This window comes from Prionailurus bengalensis, chromosome C2 (assembly GCF_016509475.1).
Source record: "Prionailurus bengalensis isolate Pbe53 chromosome C2, Fcat_Pben_1.1_paternal_pri, whole genome shotgun sequence".
Lineage (NCBI taxonomy): Eukaryota > Metazoa > Chordata > Mammalia > Carnivora > Felidae > Prionailurus > Prionailurus bengalensis.
The window spans coordinates 10995635-11012380 of NC_057350.1; the positions used below are offsets into that span (position 1 = coordinate 10995635).

At 46.0% G+C, this 16746-nt stretch overlaps 1 protein-coding gene across 1 annotated transcript; it reads left to right on the forward strand.

Annotated features, from left to right (window-relative positions):
• Nucleotides 1-6246: 6246 nt before the first annotated feature.
• Nucleotides 6247-13420, forward strand: SMIM34 (small integral membrane protein 34). The gene is made up of 4 exons (XM_043595973.1): nt 6247-6307; nt 6749-6806; nt 6926-7005; nt 13008-13420. The coding sequence occupies exons 1-4, from the start codon at nt 6247-6249 to the stop codon at nt 13418-13420; spliced, it is 612 nt and encodes a 203-aa protein (XP_043451908.1).
• Nucleotides 13421-16746: the final 3326 nt, after the last annotated feature.

Here is a 16746-nt window from a genome sequence, read left to right on the forward strand (position 1 = left end):
CTCTATAGCAAATTTTTCAGCATCTTCTATGGTAACTGATATTTTCTGATTAAAAAAAATCTCTTTTGGAGGGCGCCGGGGTGGCTCAGTCGGTTAAGTGTCCGACTTTGGCTCTGGTCATGATCTCGGGGTCCGTGAGTTTGAGCCCCGTCCCTCTTCGGGCTCTGTGCTGACAGCTCAGATCCTGTGTCTCCCTCTCTCTCTGCCCCTCCCCTGCTCTCACTGTCTCTCTCTCTCAAAAAATAAATAAACATTTAAGAAAAGACTTAAAAAAATCTCCTTTGGGGTCAGTTTTGATTATTATTATTTTTTTTTAATTTTTTTTTCAACGTTTATTTATTTTTGGGACAGAGAGAGACGGAGCATGAACGGGAGAGGGGCAGAGAGACAGGGAGACACAGAATCGGAAACAGGCTCCAGGCTCCGAGCCATCAGCCCAGAGCCTGACGCGGGGCCCGAACCCACGGACCGCGGAATCATGACCTGGCTGAAGTCGGACGCTTAACCGACTGCGCCACCCAGGCGCCCCAGTTTTGATTATTTATATTTTCCTAGAAAGTCGTTCATTTGGGCAAGGCTTTCAGACTTATTTGCACAGAAATGAGCGAAAGAATTAAGACATTACTTCTTAGATTTCCTCTATATCTCTGGTTATTCCCTCAACTATCCTTATTTGGTATGTTTGTTCTTTCTGCTTTATTTTTACTTTTTTTTTTTTTTAAGTAGGCTTCATGCCCAGCATCATGGAGCCCAATGCGGAGCTTGAACTCACAACCCTGAGATCAAGACCGGAGCTGAGATCAAGAATTGGACTCTTAACTGACTGAGCCACCCAGGTGCCCCTCCTCTATTTCCTTATTAGGGTAACTAATTGTTTCTCATCGTGTTTATTTATTTATTTATTTATTCTTTAAGGAACCAACTCTCAGCGTTATTGTTTTTCTAGCTTCTAAATTCTGCCCTTCTCCTGTTTAATATTTTTTCTCCCAGCCTTCTTTGGGCTTATGTTGTTATTCTTATCGAAACATCTGGAATTAGGTACTGAATTTAACATTTTTTTTTTTAATTTTTTTTTTTCAACGTTTATTTATTTTTGGGACAGAGAGAGACAGAGCATGAACGGGGGAGGGGCAGAGAGAGAGGGAGACACAGAATCAGAAACAGGTTCCAGGCTCTGAGCCATCAGCCCAGAGCCCGACGTGGGGTTCGAACTCACAGACCGCGAGATCGTGACCTGGCTGAAGTCGGACGCTTAACCGACTGCGCCACCCAGGCGCCCCTGAATTTAACATTTAAAGCAGCTTGATTGAGATACAAGTTACGTATCGTTAAAATCTACCCATTGCCAGTTTGCGAGCATTTCCCTCCGCCCCCAAATTTCCCCCTCCTGTTTGTGTCAGTTCCTTCTCCCTCCTCTGGCCCCGTGCGACCACCAATTTGCTTCTGTCTTCTTTTTTTTTTTTTTGCCTTTCCCAGGAATTTCACATAAATAGAGTCATACGATATGTTGCCTTCTGGCTTCTTTCACTGTGTCTGGCTTCTTTCACTCGGCATAATCCTTATGAAGTTCATCCATGTTTATGCTGCATGGTAGTCCTCTGCAAGGACATAGCACTTGGTGTTTCCACGGACCAGTTGATGAACATTTTGACCGATTCCAATTTGGGGCTATTATGAATGGTGTTGATATGAATATTTACGTACAAGTTTTTGTGTGGACATATACATATATATATATATTTTTTTTTTTTCTCAGTAGATACCCAGGAGTGAAATTGCTAAGTTATATGATATGCATAGGTTTAACCTTGACAAACACTACTGAACTGTTTCCAGAGGGCTGTACCTTTCAACATTCCAACCAGCAATGTAGGAGAGGTCCTGTTTCTCCACAGCCAACATTCAACATCATTCAACATCATGGGCACTTTTTAAATTAGAGCCATTTTAATGGATGTGTAGCGATAGGTCATTGGGTCTTCATTTGTATTCCCTTAGTAACTAATGATGTTGAGGATCTTTTCATGTGCTTTTAGCTGTTTGTGTATCTTCTTTGGCGAAACGTCTGTTCAAATCCTTTTTCTACTTCAAATTGAGTTGTTCGTGCTCTTATTATTAAATCATAAGACTTTTTCGTCTATTCTAGAGGCAAGTCCTTTATCAGATATCTGATTTGCAAATATTAGCTCCCCGTCTGTGTGGCTTTTCTTTGCATTTTCTTCATAGGGTCTTTTGAAGATCAAGTTTCCCATTTTTATGAAGACCGATTTATCAGGGTTTTTTGTTTTTCTTTTATGAATTGTGCCATTGATGTTACATCTAAGAAATCTTTTCTTTCTTTTTAAAAAAAAATGTTTTTTTGATGTTCATTTATTTTTGAGACAGAGAGAGAGCATGAACGGGGGAGAGTCAGAGAGAGAGGGAGGCACAAAATCCAAAGCAGGCCCCAGGCTCTGAGCCGTCAGCACAGAGCCCAACGCGGGGCTTGAACTCACAGACCGCGAGATCGTGACCTGAGCCGAAGTCGGATGCCTAACCGACTGAGCCACCCAGGTGCCCCAAGAAATCTTTTCTTAATCCAGTGTCATGATGTTCTTTTATGTGTTTGTCTGTAAGGTTTATAGTTTTAGGTTTTACACTGAGATTGTACCAAATGATCCATTTTGAGTCATTGTTTTACGTGGTGTGAGGTAAGGGTCTCAGTTTGTGTGTGTGTTTGTTTAGTTTTGCAAAGGAACATCCAGTTGTCCCAGTGCCCTTTGTTGAGAAGATTGTCCTTTCCTCATTTCTTAGTAAATCTATTTTTATTATTGTTTTCTTGTTAATAAGACCAGTTTTAGTACTTAGGTTTAACTATGTACTGTTTTGAATTCATTTTCTAGATAATATTTTACTTGAAGTTTCGATTTTCTTTTTGACCCAAGAATGCTTTAGGCTGTGATTTCCACATAACAAGCCTTATGTGTTGTGTGTGTGTTTTTTTTTCAATTTAAAAACCGATCTTTATTTTAATAATTGGTAGTAGAGAATATTTCTCCTCTCGAAATGTTCTAAGTTGCCCTTTACAGGTACACTGCGAGGCAGGTATTTTATGCATGTGAAAATTCCGTAGGCCTTGAAAAATGTTGTCTTCTGTGTTTACAGGACATGGAGAAAACTCCTCTGCTGCAGGAGGGAACGAGGCCAAGGTGCAAAGAGAGGCAGAAGCCGAAGCCAGAAATGGACCTGCCCCCTCGGATCCAGCCCCTTAGACCAGCTCTACCCTGCCTCTGTCTTGCCTACTTGAACCTGGAAAGTCTCCCTTTCTCTAACTCTGGTCTAGCTTTGGCTCTGCACCCCAGAGCGTCCCGGGGGTAGTAGCATCATCACGACAGAGAAGACTCATTTGAGGTAACAATAACGCTTTATCTGTGTTCCCACCATTTCTTTGGTTTTGCTCTGTGGGCTCTGTCATGTGGGGTTCGATCCTTCCCGGCCCGCATCGTCACGTCAGGTGGGGGAAAGGGGACTTCATTCGATAATTCACACGTGCCGTCTCGGGTCACAGTCAAAATTCTGAACTCAATCTTTAGGGTTGAGGCTCCCCTGCTCTTCCAGCTCAGGCCTGCAGGGGGCAGAACTGCGGCGGGAAATGGCAGCTGGGTTGGTTTCTGCCCCGTTCGTCGGCTTCCACTCCTGAGCCTGGTTGACTGTGCTGTCCGACCTCCCTCGGGGAGGGGGCAGTCTCACTGGTCTGTTCTGCGGTGGCCGTGAGAGCAACAGGCCAAGCGTGCAGGGCTCAGGCTCTGTCTCGTGGGCGCACTCTTGCCACCCCTCGCGGAGGCAGTGCTCAATGGCGGCCCCGTGTGGCCCCTGGAGGCAACAGCAGCGTTGGATGACTCAGGCGGCCCTCTGCCGTGGGCTGCCCTCCCCACCCCCTCTGGACGAAATCCCAGCGAGTCCCGGTCAACCCGGAGGCCTTAGGAGGGTGATAAATGTAGGACTTCCTGCTAACCAGGCACCGAGGGCCCAGAGAGTTCAGTGGGAGAAGACACGAGGTGTGGCTGTATTTGCCCCTGGGATTTATGAAATAGTTAACGTCACCACAATTTATTACCCTTTGTTTAAAAGTTGAGGTTTGGGGTGGTGAAGTGACTTGGCCACAGTCCCGCAGTGGGCACGTGGGGAAGTCCCAGCTGGAACCTGGCATCTCCGATTCCAAGGGCTGGGAGCCTTCCTCGGCACCTCCGTGGAGACGCGAGGTGACATGAAATGTCCTTCAACGGTGGAGAAGACAATGAATGGCATTACAAAGGAAAGGCAGGGTGCTTGGGTCAGGGTGCTCAGTTGGTTAAGCGTCCCACTCTTGGTTTCCGCTTAGGTCATATGATCTCACAGCTGGTTCATCAGATCAAGTCCAGGGCTGGGCTCTGCGCTGACAGTGCGGATCCCGCTTGGCATTCTCTTTCCCTCTTTCTTTGCCCCTTCTCTCTCTCTCTCTCTCTCTCTCTCTCTCTCTCTTTCAAAAATAAGCAAAAATAAAAAAAACTTTAAAAAAAAAAAGGAAAGGCAAGAATGACATATAGGTTAAAGATTTTTAAAACATGCAAAACATCTTTTAAATGTCCTCTGGAAGTTTGTACCCCCTGCAAGGCGGGAAACATCTGGAATCTGTGCTCCCTGCCAGAAGAGCTTGCCAGTGCCCTTTGTCTGGGGCAGGGCAGGGAGGAAGTTGGGTTGTTCTCCACAGGACTCCTGAATTGTCATTTTTAATGTCCTCTTGCACTGCAAGGAGTCAGAATTGGTTGGTGAAGTCTCCCTCCCCTAGAAAATACTCCTTAGAAAGAATGCCAAATGTGATTATGAGCATTTGTTTATTGACATTTTTTAAAAATGCCAGTTCTGACATCCTGAAATGTAAAGGCACTTGTTTCTATCCTTTTTTTTTTCTTCTTCTTCTTTTTCTGGCTAATCAAATCCACACTATTGCTACCTTTGCTTCCAACTTAGACATCTTCTAAGCTGACTGGTTCTTCAGTAGAGAAAGAAAAGAAGAGGGAGGGATGGAGAGAAAGAAAGAAATGACTAATGGATGGATGGAAAGAAAAGAAAGAAGAAAGAAAGAAAGAAAGAAAGAAAGAAAGAAAGAAAAAGAGATAAAGAAAGGGAGGAAAAGAAAGAGGGAGGGAGTGAAAGAGGGAAGGAAAGAAGGAAGGGAGGGAGGAAGGAAGGAAGAAAGGAAATAAGCCACGGCTATCTGGGAGAATTTGGTCTCTAATGTCAAAGGAACCAGAGGGTGTTGGGGTCCTTTCTCCCAGAACTTTAGCTCAGACAAATATTTACCAGGTGAATGGCTTTGTTTGATTGCATTTTGTCTAGACTGAACCAGAAGGTCTAAAGAGACATACACAAATAGCGAGAAAATTCTTGGCCCTCGTGGTGGTACAACTTGTTCCATTTCACTGTTATGTAAGCATTCGGGAATGACAGAGTTAGCGTCATCCACACAGTGCATACTAAGGCAGGCAGCTGCCCAGCCCCTGTGACCATGATCTTGACCACCTCTTCAACCCCAGGCACAGAGCACTTTCATTAGATGATGCCATGTGGCCACGGCCATGACAGAGTGTAGAATTCTTTTTTTAAATTAGCATTTGTAGGGGCACCTGGGTGGCTCAGTCGGTTGAGTCCAACTTTGGCTCGGGTCGTGATCTCATGGTTCGTGAGTTCGAGCCCCGCGTCGGGCTCTGTGCTGTCAGCTCGGAACCTGGAGCCTGTTTCGGATTCTGAGTCCCCCCCTCTCTCTCTGCCCCTTCCCCACGCATGCTGTGTCTCTCTCTGTCTCTCAAAAATGAATAGACATGGAAAAAAGATTTTTAAAATAGCGTTTGAATTTTCTGTATAAGCCTTCCACTTTATTTTCCCATAGTCTCTCAAGGCTTTCTGTGTTAAAGACACAGGGTGAGGTTCACATCGAAATGTAACATGCATGCAGAAAAGTGAATGTGGCCCAAGTGTATGATGCTATGAAGAGCCCCAAACTGATCAAATCCATGGAACAGATTATGACCAGCACCCTAGGGTCCTCCTCCTTCCACCTTTAGTTACTTACCTTCAGCTGGAGGAGATCCACTGTCCTGACTTTTAACATCACGGTTCCACTTTGGCCAACGGGAAGGGTTTCAAGGTCATGGATATGCCTCAGCAATGACAACCTGCAGGGCAAGCGGTTGGGAGGATTCGTGGGGCTCTGGGTCCAGCTCGAAAATGACATTCCGGGTGTGGAACAAGAACGCCTTTGGTTTCAGACATCGCACCCCTGGCGCCTGTGAGCTGTGCGACACTGGGCAAGTCACTTCTCCGAGCCTGAAAGAGCATCACCCCCTCCTTAAGGGGGAATGACACTCCTGCCTCACGGGATTAGAGAGGCAGAAAGCGGGCTGAGAGCACCCAGTACAGAGCTATGCCCTAACCTTAGCTAGTACCCCTTGTAGAGTGTGGATGAGACCACAGGCCCCCTTTTTTGGCCTCCCCCATTTTTCTGGAGCTTAGTGAGCCCCGCATCCTGTGCCATCATCCTGCTGAGCTGAATGCGGAAACCTTCTGACCTCACCAGATGACATACTCCTTGAAGCCTCCAACTCCGGAGGCGCCAGCCGCCCAGGCCTGCCCTCCCTGCCCTGAGGCGGCTGGCCTTGACAGCCCTCCCATTCAGACACCTCCACAGAAGCGGCTCCTCCCCACGCCTCCCCCTCCCCTGCCTCCCCAGGCTTCCTTCCCGTATGGAACCAGACGGGACCGGATCCCACTGCTCCCCCACCTTACAGGTGAGGCAACTGTTAATCACGGTGGGAAAGGAATTGCCCAGGATCACGGGGCGAGCGCACAGCTGGGACCAGCGTCCTGACTTCTGACCCTGATCCGCCCTTTGCCTTTTGTCATCCAGGGACCCCTTCTGGCCCCTTCTCACCTCAGCTGGCCAGTGTGGGAAATCCCTGTCTGCGTGGCACAACGGGAAGAACCACGGTCCAGCCGTCCCCCTACAGAGAGACCACAGGAGCCCAAATAGAATGGTGACGAAGATTTCCATCTAAGTAATGGATGTGTGTGTTACTGAATAGGGAGCACACAGAGATGGTTAAGTTTCTTTATATACGTAAAAAAAAAATACAGGGAGAATTCTACCCCCACTCCTGTTCTCCATCTACCCAATTGTCTTCTTCTCCAAATAACTCCCGTTCTTACCGTCTCCAGCCATCCTTAAAGCTTTCCGATGCCAAAAGAAGCCAACTAGATCTATATGATTTCCCTACTTTTTTAGAAAGGGTGACAATACCCTCTTCTTTGCTCTTTTCATTCCATAGTACACGTTGGGGAACTTTACACATCGGTACACAAACAGCCTCCGCATTTCTTTGTCACAGCCGCAGAGTATTCCGTTGTCTTATACCCGTGTTACGTTATTGAAATAGAATTCGGATCCCACAAAGGTCACCCACTTACAGCGTACAATTCAGTAGCTTTTAGTATATTCGCAGAAGAGTTGTGCAACCAGCACCACAATTAATTTAGCACCCTTTATCATCCCTAAAAGAAACCCTTTACCCCGTAGTTATCACCCCACAACCCCCACCCCAGCCCATGGCAACCACTAATCTACTTTCTGTCTTTATAGATCAGTCTGTTCTGGACATTTCATGCACGTGGAACCATACAATGTATTGTTCTTTGTAACTGGAGCCTTCCATTTGTAATGTTTTCAAGGTCCATCCACGTGCCAACACGTGTCCGTACTTCGCTCCTTTTCACTGTCAAATAATATTCCATCGTATGGATAGACCGCATTTTACTGCCCAATCATCAGTGGATAGACATTTGGACCGCTGCCACTTGTTAGCTATTACGAGTAATCCTGCTGTGAACATCCAAACGCAAGTTTTTGTCCAGGTGTTTGTTCCCGTCTCTCCTAGATACAGACCCAAGAGTGGAATTGCCGGACCTTGTGGTCTGTTTTATAATTTGCTTATCTCGTCGCCTCCTGATGGAAGTTTGACCAAATGACATCTTAAAAGCTAACAACCCTTGGAGTGCCTGGGTGGCTCAGTCGGTTGAGCGTCCGACTTCAGCTCAGGTCATGATCTCACGGTCCGTGAGTTCGAGCCCCGCGTCGGGCTCTGTGCTGACAGCTCAGAGCCTGGAGCCTGTTTCAGATTCTGTGTCTCCCTCTCTCCGACCCTCCCCCGTTCACGCTCTGTCTCTCCCTGTCTCAAAAATAAATAAACGTTAAAAAATTTTTTTTTTAAACCCAACAACCCTTACATGTTTGGCAGGTGCTGATCTTATTAGCGAGGATTCAGGAGTAGGGCTGGGAACAGTGGCTGCACAGACCCTACCAAAGCTCCCTGCTTTTTTTTTCCTCCCAGACTCCTACTGTTCTAGCACTTTCTGGTTAAATTTACTCCGATTCCAGTGTGGGCTGTGACTCACGGGTGTGGGAAAAGGAAGCACCACTCTTCACAGCTTGACCTGTCATCCCACTGCCCACTGATCCCTGAGGGGGAACCCAGGTCCCTCAGCTATGTCCCCCCACCCCCCACCCCCATGCCTGTGTCTTCCTGTCTGGGTTTCCTCATCCGGGAGACAGTCCAAGAGGAAGCTGGTGACTCTTGACCATGGAGTTTCCTGACCCTGTGACAACAGGCCACTGCCACACCTGACCGTCTGCCACACCTGCGACAGGTGCAGAACAGGGGAATTCAGGAACCATCCAGGCTATAAGCTGGTGAGCCAGCCTCAGGGAGAGCTGGAGACTCCTTGGTACCAGCATTGTTTTTAAACACTCCGTTGCGTTAGGCCTTCTCAACAAGCTTAAGCCAGGAAGTACTTTGTGTTCTGAGCCAACAGGAGACAGATTTCGATCTCTTGATTAACTAAAGGAGAGAAAATGAGTCCCGCTCTTCTCTGCTAAGTTTCTATTTGGTATTGCCCCCAAATTCTCCAGGTATCATGTTACTCCCTGCTCAGGAAACTCCGTGCGGCCAGACGTCAGTTGGATCTTGCAGGGAAGAGTTCTCATTCTGTCTTCTCTTTCCACGGCCGCTGCTTAAACTCGCCTCCCCAGGAGTCAAGGAACAGACCACCTCGTGGAATGTGAGTATTCTGCTTCAGTGCACGGAGGGGCTGTTCTAGAATGACCGCTCTATTTCACAGCATGAAATTAGAAGTGCCAGATGGCACAGATAGAAAGGTTTGCCTTTTTACAGGATGTGCTTATCCATTAAGATACAACCAGCTCATTCTTATTTATTTTTTATTTTTTTTAACACGTATTTATTTTTGAGAGACAGAGACAGAGTGTGAGTGGGGGAGGGGCAGAGAGAGAGAGAGAGAGAGAGAGAGAGACAGAATCGGAAGCAGGCTCCAGGCTCTGAGCTGTCAGCACGGAGCCCGACGCGGGACTTGAACTCATGAACCGTGAGATCATGACCCATGAGATCATGACCCGAGCCAAAGTCGGAGGTTCAACCGACTGAGCCACCCGGACGCCCTTTATTATTTTTTTAAAAGAAAAGTGAAGAACAGTGGACTGCAATAATGAAGCCTGTGAGTTTCCTTCATGTGGAAATGGACTACTTTTAAAATAATTTAATGTCCCGTAGTTCTTGGTTGGGTGTACTTTCTATGTATTTGAACACATCACATCCTTCTCTAACAACTCACAGTAGAGTTCTGAGCTCATAATGTGTCCGTGGGATTTATCCTATGACCCATCTGAATACGTCTGTGTTCACACAGGGCGAGAAATGGGGATTTGAGCTGGTCAAGTTCAATTAGAAAATGTCTCACTTTTTTATGTCCTACTCCTGTGGCTTTCATTCCATTTGCACTGGCTCTCCTAGGAGAGAAAACAGTTTTGAATTAAACAGCAATTAAGATTTTAATCTTCTGGTCTTGGAAGGGCACACGGTGTCATTACCCAGGGGCACCTCACCACGGAAACCGGAGAAGTGCCCACTTGTACCCTTTCCTTTTTAAATTAACTTCTTTTTGAAGATAAATACACATGGTACAAAATGTACCAGAGGGCACTCATGAGAAGTACATCTCATCCCTCATACTCTTCCCCAAGTGCCTCCACAGGTACCAATTTCTTGTGTATTCTCCCAGGGATATTTTATGCGTATATGAGCTTCAAGCAAATAAAATATCCTCCCCTCTTTTATGCATATGATTATATACTGCAACATGGTCAGCTTACTTTTTCTAAGTTTTTTTTTAATGTTTATATTTATTTTTTGAGACAGAGAGAGACAGAGCATGAGCAGGGGAGGGGCAGAGAGAGAGGAGACTCAGAATCCGAAGCAGGCTCCAGGCTCTGAGCCGTCAGCACAGAGCCGGACGCGGGGCTCGAACTCGCCCTTCTGTGAGATCATGACCTGAGCCGGAGTCAGACGCTCAACCGACTGAGCTACCCAGATGCCCCAGCTTACTTTTTCATATATTAATATTTAGTACCCCCCCCCAAAAAAAACTCTATTACTTTTTATGGCTCCGTCGTATTCCACATGATGGACTTTCCAAAAGGTGTTAAACTATCCCCCAATTGACGTTATTCAGGCTGTTCCTAAGCATTGATCATCACAAGCAATGTTTAAACATCATTATTGTGGACGTTTTCCAGCATATCTTAGGATAAATTCCTACAGGGACAGCCGCTTGGTCAAAGGTGAGTGCATTGGTAATGTCGATAGATATCCTGACTGTGCCTTCCGTATCGGTTGTATGAATTTCCACTCTTTCCAGCATTGAGCAAATGCCTGAAAGTATATTCTGAAACATTCGTTTTCAAACTTTATAGATCAGAAAATGTTACCTTGATGTGGTTTTCATTTGCATTTACCTTATTATGAGGAAGACTGAGAAGACTTTTTTTATGTTCCAGATCCCCTTGATTTTCCATCACCTCATTGCCCACGCCCCTATGCATGTTTTTCAACTGAGGCTTTGGACTTTTCTTTTTTAAAAAATTTTTTTTTTCAACATTTTAAATTTATTTTTGGGACAGAGAGAGACAGAGCATGAACGGGGGAGGGGCAGAGAGAGAGGGAGACACAGAATCGGAAACAGGCTCCAGGCTCTGAGCCATCAGCCCAGAGTCCGACGCGGGGCTCGAACTCCCGGACCGCGAGATCGTGACCTGGCTGAAGTCGGACGCTTAACCGACGGCGCCACCCAGGCGCCCCGGCTTTGGACTTTTCTAATAAGACTGAAGGCTATTAAGAAATTTAGTGATGGGGCACCTTTGGTTGGGGGGGCTCATTGGGGAGCGTCTGACTCTTGATTTCGGCTCAAGTCATAATCCTAGGGTCGTGGGATTGAGCCCTGCATCAGGCTCTGCACGGAGCATGGAACCTGCTTAAGATTTTCTCTCTTTCTCTCCCTCTGCTACTCCCCTGCTCTCTCTCTCTGAAAAAGTATTTTTTTTTAAATTTTGAAAAATATTTATTTATTGTTGAGAGACAGAGAGAGAGGAAGTGCAAGTGGGGGAAGGGCAGAGAGAAGGGGAGACACAGAATTCGAAGCAGGCTCCAGGCTCCCAGCTGTCAGCACAGAGCCTGACACGGGGCTCGAACTCACAAGCTGTGGGATCATGACCTGAGCCCAAGTCGGATGCTTAACTGACTGAGCCACCCAGGCGCCCCATAAAAAAAAGTACTTTTTAAATGTTTATTTTATTTTTTGAGAAAGAGCGAGTGAGTGGGGGGAGGGGCAGAGAGAAAGGGAGACAGAGGATCTGAACCAGGCTCTGTGCTGACAGCAGAGAGCCTGATGCGGGGCTTGAACTCACAAACTGGGAGATCATGACCTGAGCTGAAGATGGTCACTTAACAGACTGAGCCACCCAGGTGCCCCCCCCCCCCATTTTTTTTAATTTAAGAAATTTCATGATAAAATTGCAGTTTTCCTCTAGTTTTCCATTTGTCTTTGGATTTTATAGTATGCCATAACTTTAAAGTTTCCTATGTAGTTGAATTTAACATTTTCTCCCTGCTTTTTTTTTCCTTCTGAATTTTCACGTTGTACTTAGAAAGGGATATCCCACACCGCAATACCAAAGGAACAAAATCTGCCTTGATTTTTCTAGTACTTTAAATTGTTTCTTTTTTTATGTTAAAATCTTTGATCTGGACTGTTTTTTGTTTCAACGTGGTTTTTTTTTTTTTTTTTTTTTTTTTTTGGGACAGAGAGAGACAGAGCATGAACGGGGGAGGGGCAGAGAGAGAGGGAGACACAGAATCGGAAACAGGCTCCAGGCTCTGAGCCATCAGCCCAGAGCCCGACGCGGGGCTCGAACTCACGGACCGCGAGATCGTGACCTGGCTGAAGTCGGACGCTCAACCGACTGCGCCACCCAGGCGCCCCCGGGGGGGACTTTTTAGGGAGACTTGCACCTGGTTCTGAAGAGCCCCCATGCCCTTTGCAAAGCCCAGTTAAGCCATGGCAGCTGGGCTGTGGGCAAATAAAGCACTCATTCAATGCAAAAAAAAAGTAAATTATTTTTCTGGCTGGCTCCTTTTAAATTTCTGGCTAGGCTAATTTCCACTCACCACTCATTGTTTTCAGATGTTTCCCTCCCTGGTGGTCTAGCGGTTAGGATTGGGCGCTCTCAGATGTTTCCCAGTTAGTCTTGAGAGCTGATGTTTTCAATATTCATAGTTTGTCTATTTCGCAAAGAAATTCTACTGATATTTTTACTGCAATTATGTTAGCTGCATAGATTACTTTAGGGGCAATCGATATCTGTACAATGTTGCATCTCCCATTTAAGAACTTGGTGTTTTCGAACCCTTTTGATTTTTAAAAATATATTGATATATGTGTTGTCAGGCTCCTGCCCATTCAACAGAGAGAGCCCCTGTAGGCAGCCCCATGTTTCCCACTGATGTGAGGATCACACTCTCATAGGCTTGGCCAGGCAGCCCTCAGGCCAGGATTCTGGGTCTCATCTGGATCTCTCTGTTTCTCAGTAATCAAGTGGACTCCTCAGGGAGCCCCCCACCCGACCCAGGCCAGCACTGGCCTAGGCTACCTGCTGAGGGACCACATGGAGGGGAAGAATGGCACCAACTCCACCAGGGCCCTGAAACTTCCAGATGGGACCAGCGCTGCCTGGTACATTCTCACCATCATTGGCATCTACGGAGTGATTTTCCTCTTCCGATTGGCCAGCAACATCCTCAGAAAGAATGATAAATCCTTGGAAGATATCTACTACTCAAATTTGACCTCCGAACTCAAAAAGAAACATCTCCAAAGCAGGGTGGCCAAATGCTCTGCACTGACCTTTAGCAACAGAGCTGTCCTGCAGTCCAACCAGGCCAGCCTGGAACCAAAATGTAAAAATAGTGGGTGCCAAACTGAAATCCAAGGGATCCCTTGAAAGTCAAGGCAAACAGACCTCCACAGAAGAGGCCCAAGTTTCATGCAAGGGGGAGAAGCCTTGAGTCTACCTGGAACCTTGATAGAGGGGTCAAGTCCTTGAGTGGAGCTAGAAGAACATTACTGGGGCACTTACGCCGATGGGAGCATGGCCAAAAGCCAGCGTCCTGTTTCCTTCTCAGGCTTTCTGGCACTTGGAGACGAGACAGCAGAGGCAGTGGCTCCAGTCATACCCATCACTGGAAGAGCCTGTGTCCCAGAGAAGGACATGGAGCATCTAGTGTCCTCAGAGAATCTAGGAGATTCCCGAGGGTGTACGTGAAGGTGGACTCTTGTCATGGAAAGAAGGCTGAATTTGGAGTCAAGCACCCTGGATTAAAGTTAAACTTCCAGAGGATCACATGAACTTTGAGTGACTTGTGGCTCTTACCTGGAACACATGGCAGTGGGATAGATGGTTTCAAAGAGCCATTCGTTCTAGAGGTTCTCACTAGAATAAAGAACCAAGGTTGTTAATAGCCGACGTTAGTCAGAAGTCCTTCATTTTCACTGAGGGTGTGTGATCCACTGAAAAAAAGCATTCATTTTGGAGGTGGAGGCATCAAACTCTAGTCTGGGTTTGATTCTTGACCACTTTGGCATCCTTCAACACACCACCTCGCCTCTCTGGAACTTAGCTCCCACACAGATAAAATGAGAATGACGATGTCTGTTTTGCCAATCTTACAAAGCGGGTAAGAGCTAATGGCATCACGCATATGAGCATACTTTTCCAAGTAAAGTACATATGTAAAATATAAGCCTTGTGTTCATAGTGGCGATGGTGGTTGATGCTGATGGTGGCATTGGTGTCGGTGGTGACGGTCGTGATGGTTGATGCCAGTTGGTGTTGTTGGTAGTGGTTGATGTTGATGGTGGTGACGATGGTGTTGGTGGCGGTTGATGTTACGGGGGATGGTGGTGGTTATACTCTTGTGGAGAAGGAAACAACCAGTTCGCTGGCAATTAGTCCGTAAACAATGGCTACATTACCTTCTATTAAGAGGATCCATCTGCGTAAGAGTTGATGACCTGAAAGCTGGGTCAAGTCCATCAGATTCAAATTTTCCATGTAGACAAAACAGTTACTTTTGGGTTTTGTTGTTTTAGACATCACATGATTTACTCAAATGTTTTCATAAATACCTGTTACTTATAGACTTGTCTCTGCCTAAAAAGAAATAAGACCTTGCCTAGATGACGGATTAATTTAGAGAGACCGTGATTAGCGAAACTTCTGCAAGTGGCTTTCAGCAGGCAGAGTGATAAATTATATTTTGTACCAATGTCTGTGAAGTTTATACAATTCAGCTCTTGGAGACATTCCCTGGACTACAAATGAATTCTTTTCTCCCTGTCTGCAGACAGTGGTCTGCAGTCAGCCCCACAATTTCATAAAGGTCAGAATTAAACCCCAAGCTTTTGTTTTTAGAGGGGGATATAGACTTCCAAATGTTTTTCTTTTTTAGAATATTTTCCACATCATCACCTCACAGGTTATCCAACAAAAGTGTTGGCTCGTTTATATAGTTAGGGCCGGGCATCATCCATACGTTTGAGATGCTTATAGGGCAGGATAAAACAGGATTAAGAAATATAGACAAAAAGATATATAATCCATAGTGACTACGAGCATGGAATGCATTAACATGGGAGTCAAGGTCAGAACTTCGGTGGATTTGAAGATACAGTCTTCTCCTGTTGGTTGCTTCCCCAGCATGCGTTTCCCCCTTCCTTAACCCAACTGCTCCTAATGTGCATTTGGAGATTCATGGGGCACTAAGGAAGCTGAAACTACTCCCAGTTCAAGGCCTGAAATAAGAGACCTAGGTTGATCCAATCAGTGCTTTCCATGTCCTGGCTTCACTGATTAGGTGAACTCATGACCTAAGTAAGCTTACCCAATCAGAATGACTGGATAGATTTTAAAGCGGGATTCTGGGACCCCCAAAGTTCTGTCTTGCTCAGGATGGCATTAACTGCAGATCTGAGCCTGCAGTCGCTGAAGCCATTTTGCCAATATCAGAAAAGCCAATTTGAGGGCAAAAACGAACATAGAGAACTAAGAAAATCACAGAGACTAGAGTCCCAACCAGACTGTCCTCAAAGCCTGCATCGCCACGGGGCTGTTTTAGTTTGTGAGCCAAGAAATTTCCTTTATAAAGCTTTGTGACCCCCTCAACCAAAAATATCCTATATGATACCACTGGATAAATCATATCCTGAAGGAAGTGGGCCTTGAAGGAGAATTTGAAAAGAGGAGCAAAGTGATATGGTAAGTTGGGATCACTCCTTTCACCAAGGTTTTTATATTTCTAGGGTTTTTGTATTTTAGGGAAAACATAGATTTAGCATGCTTCTTAGGACAGGGCAATCAATGGTCACTTGTAGGATTTTGCACTGGTTGACCTCTCAAGGAGCATTCAATGAGATTCTGTTCCATTCAGTTCCCAACCCTTGACTTTGTCGATAAACCTCCATGGAAACCCCAAGGAGGGCTTATCATGTTAGACGTGTGGTCAGGGACCGGTTCCTAACGTATTTCCTAAGAAGCAAAAGCTACCATCTTCCCAGTGACATCCAAACATAGTTACATGAGGTCCAAGAACATTTTCTCAGGCCACCTGACTGTTGCTTGATCCAAATTCACCTGCTTTCTGGGGAGCTGGTCTGGGAATTTGCATGGGAGATGTGTTCTTGGATGAAAACTACATCTGTATAGTCTCTATTTTAAGCAAGATTGGTGGGAAGCAATTATTATGCATATTTTTGAGATTTTTAAAAATTTTTTTATTTATTTTTGACAGAGACAGAATGCGAGCATGAGCTGGGGAGGTGCAGAGAGAGAGGGAGACACAGAATCCAAAGCAGGCTCCAGGCTCCGAGCTGTCAGCACAGAGCCCGATGCGGGGCTCGAACTCACGAACCGTGAGATCATGACCTGGGCGGAAGTCGGACGCTTAACCGACCGAGCCACCCAGGCGCCCCAATTATTATGAATGTTTTATGCAAAATCCCTTAAATCTAAAATGCTCAGGGTCGGAGTAATCAACCACTATCTTGGCCAACCACACGTAGGTGGACCAGTGGGAAAGGTGCCAGCACCGTGGTGTGAGTGTTCGGTCCAGCAAGTGGGGAAGAGATTTTGTACATTCCACCAACTCTGGTGGAGACAGAAATAGAGTAAGCTGATTCCCGACATTCCAGACACTTTTTCTTTCTTTGTCCCTATAGTAAGTTACTCCAGATTAGGAGATCGGGTCAGATAAAGGCCTTCCTCTGAAATGG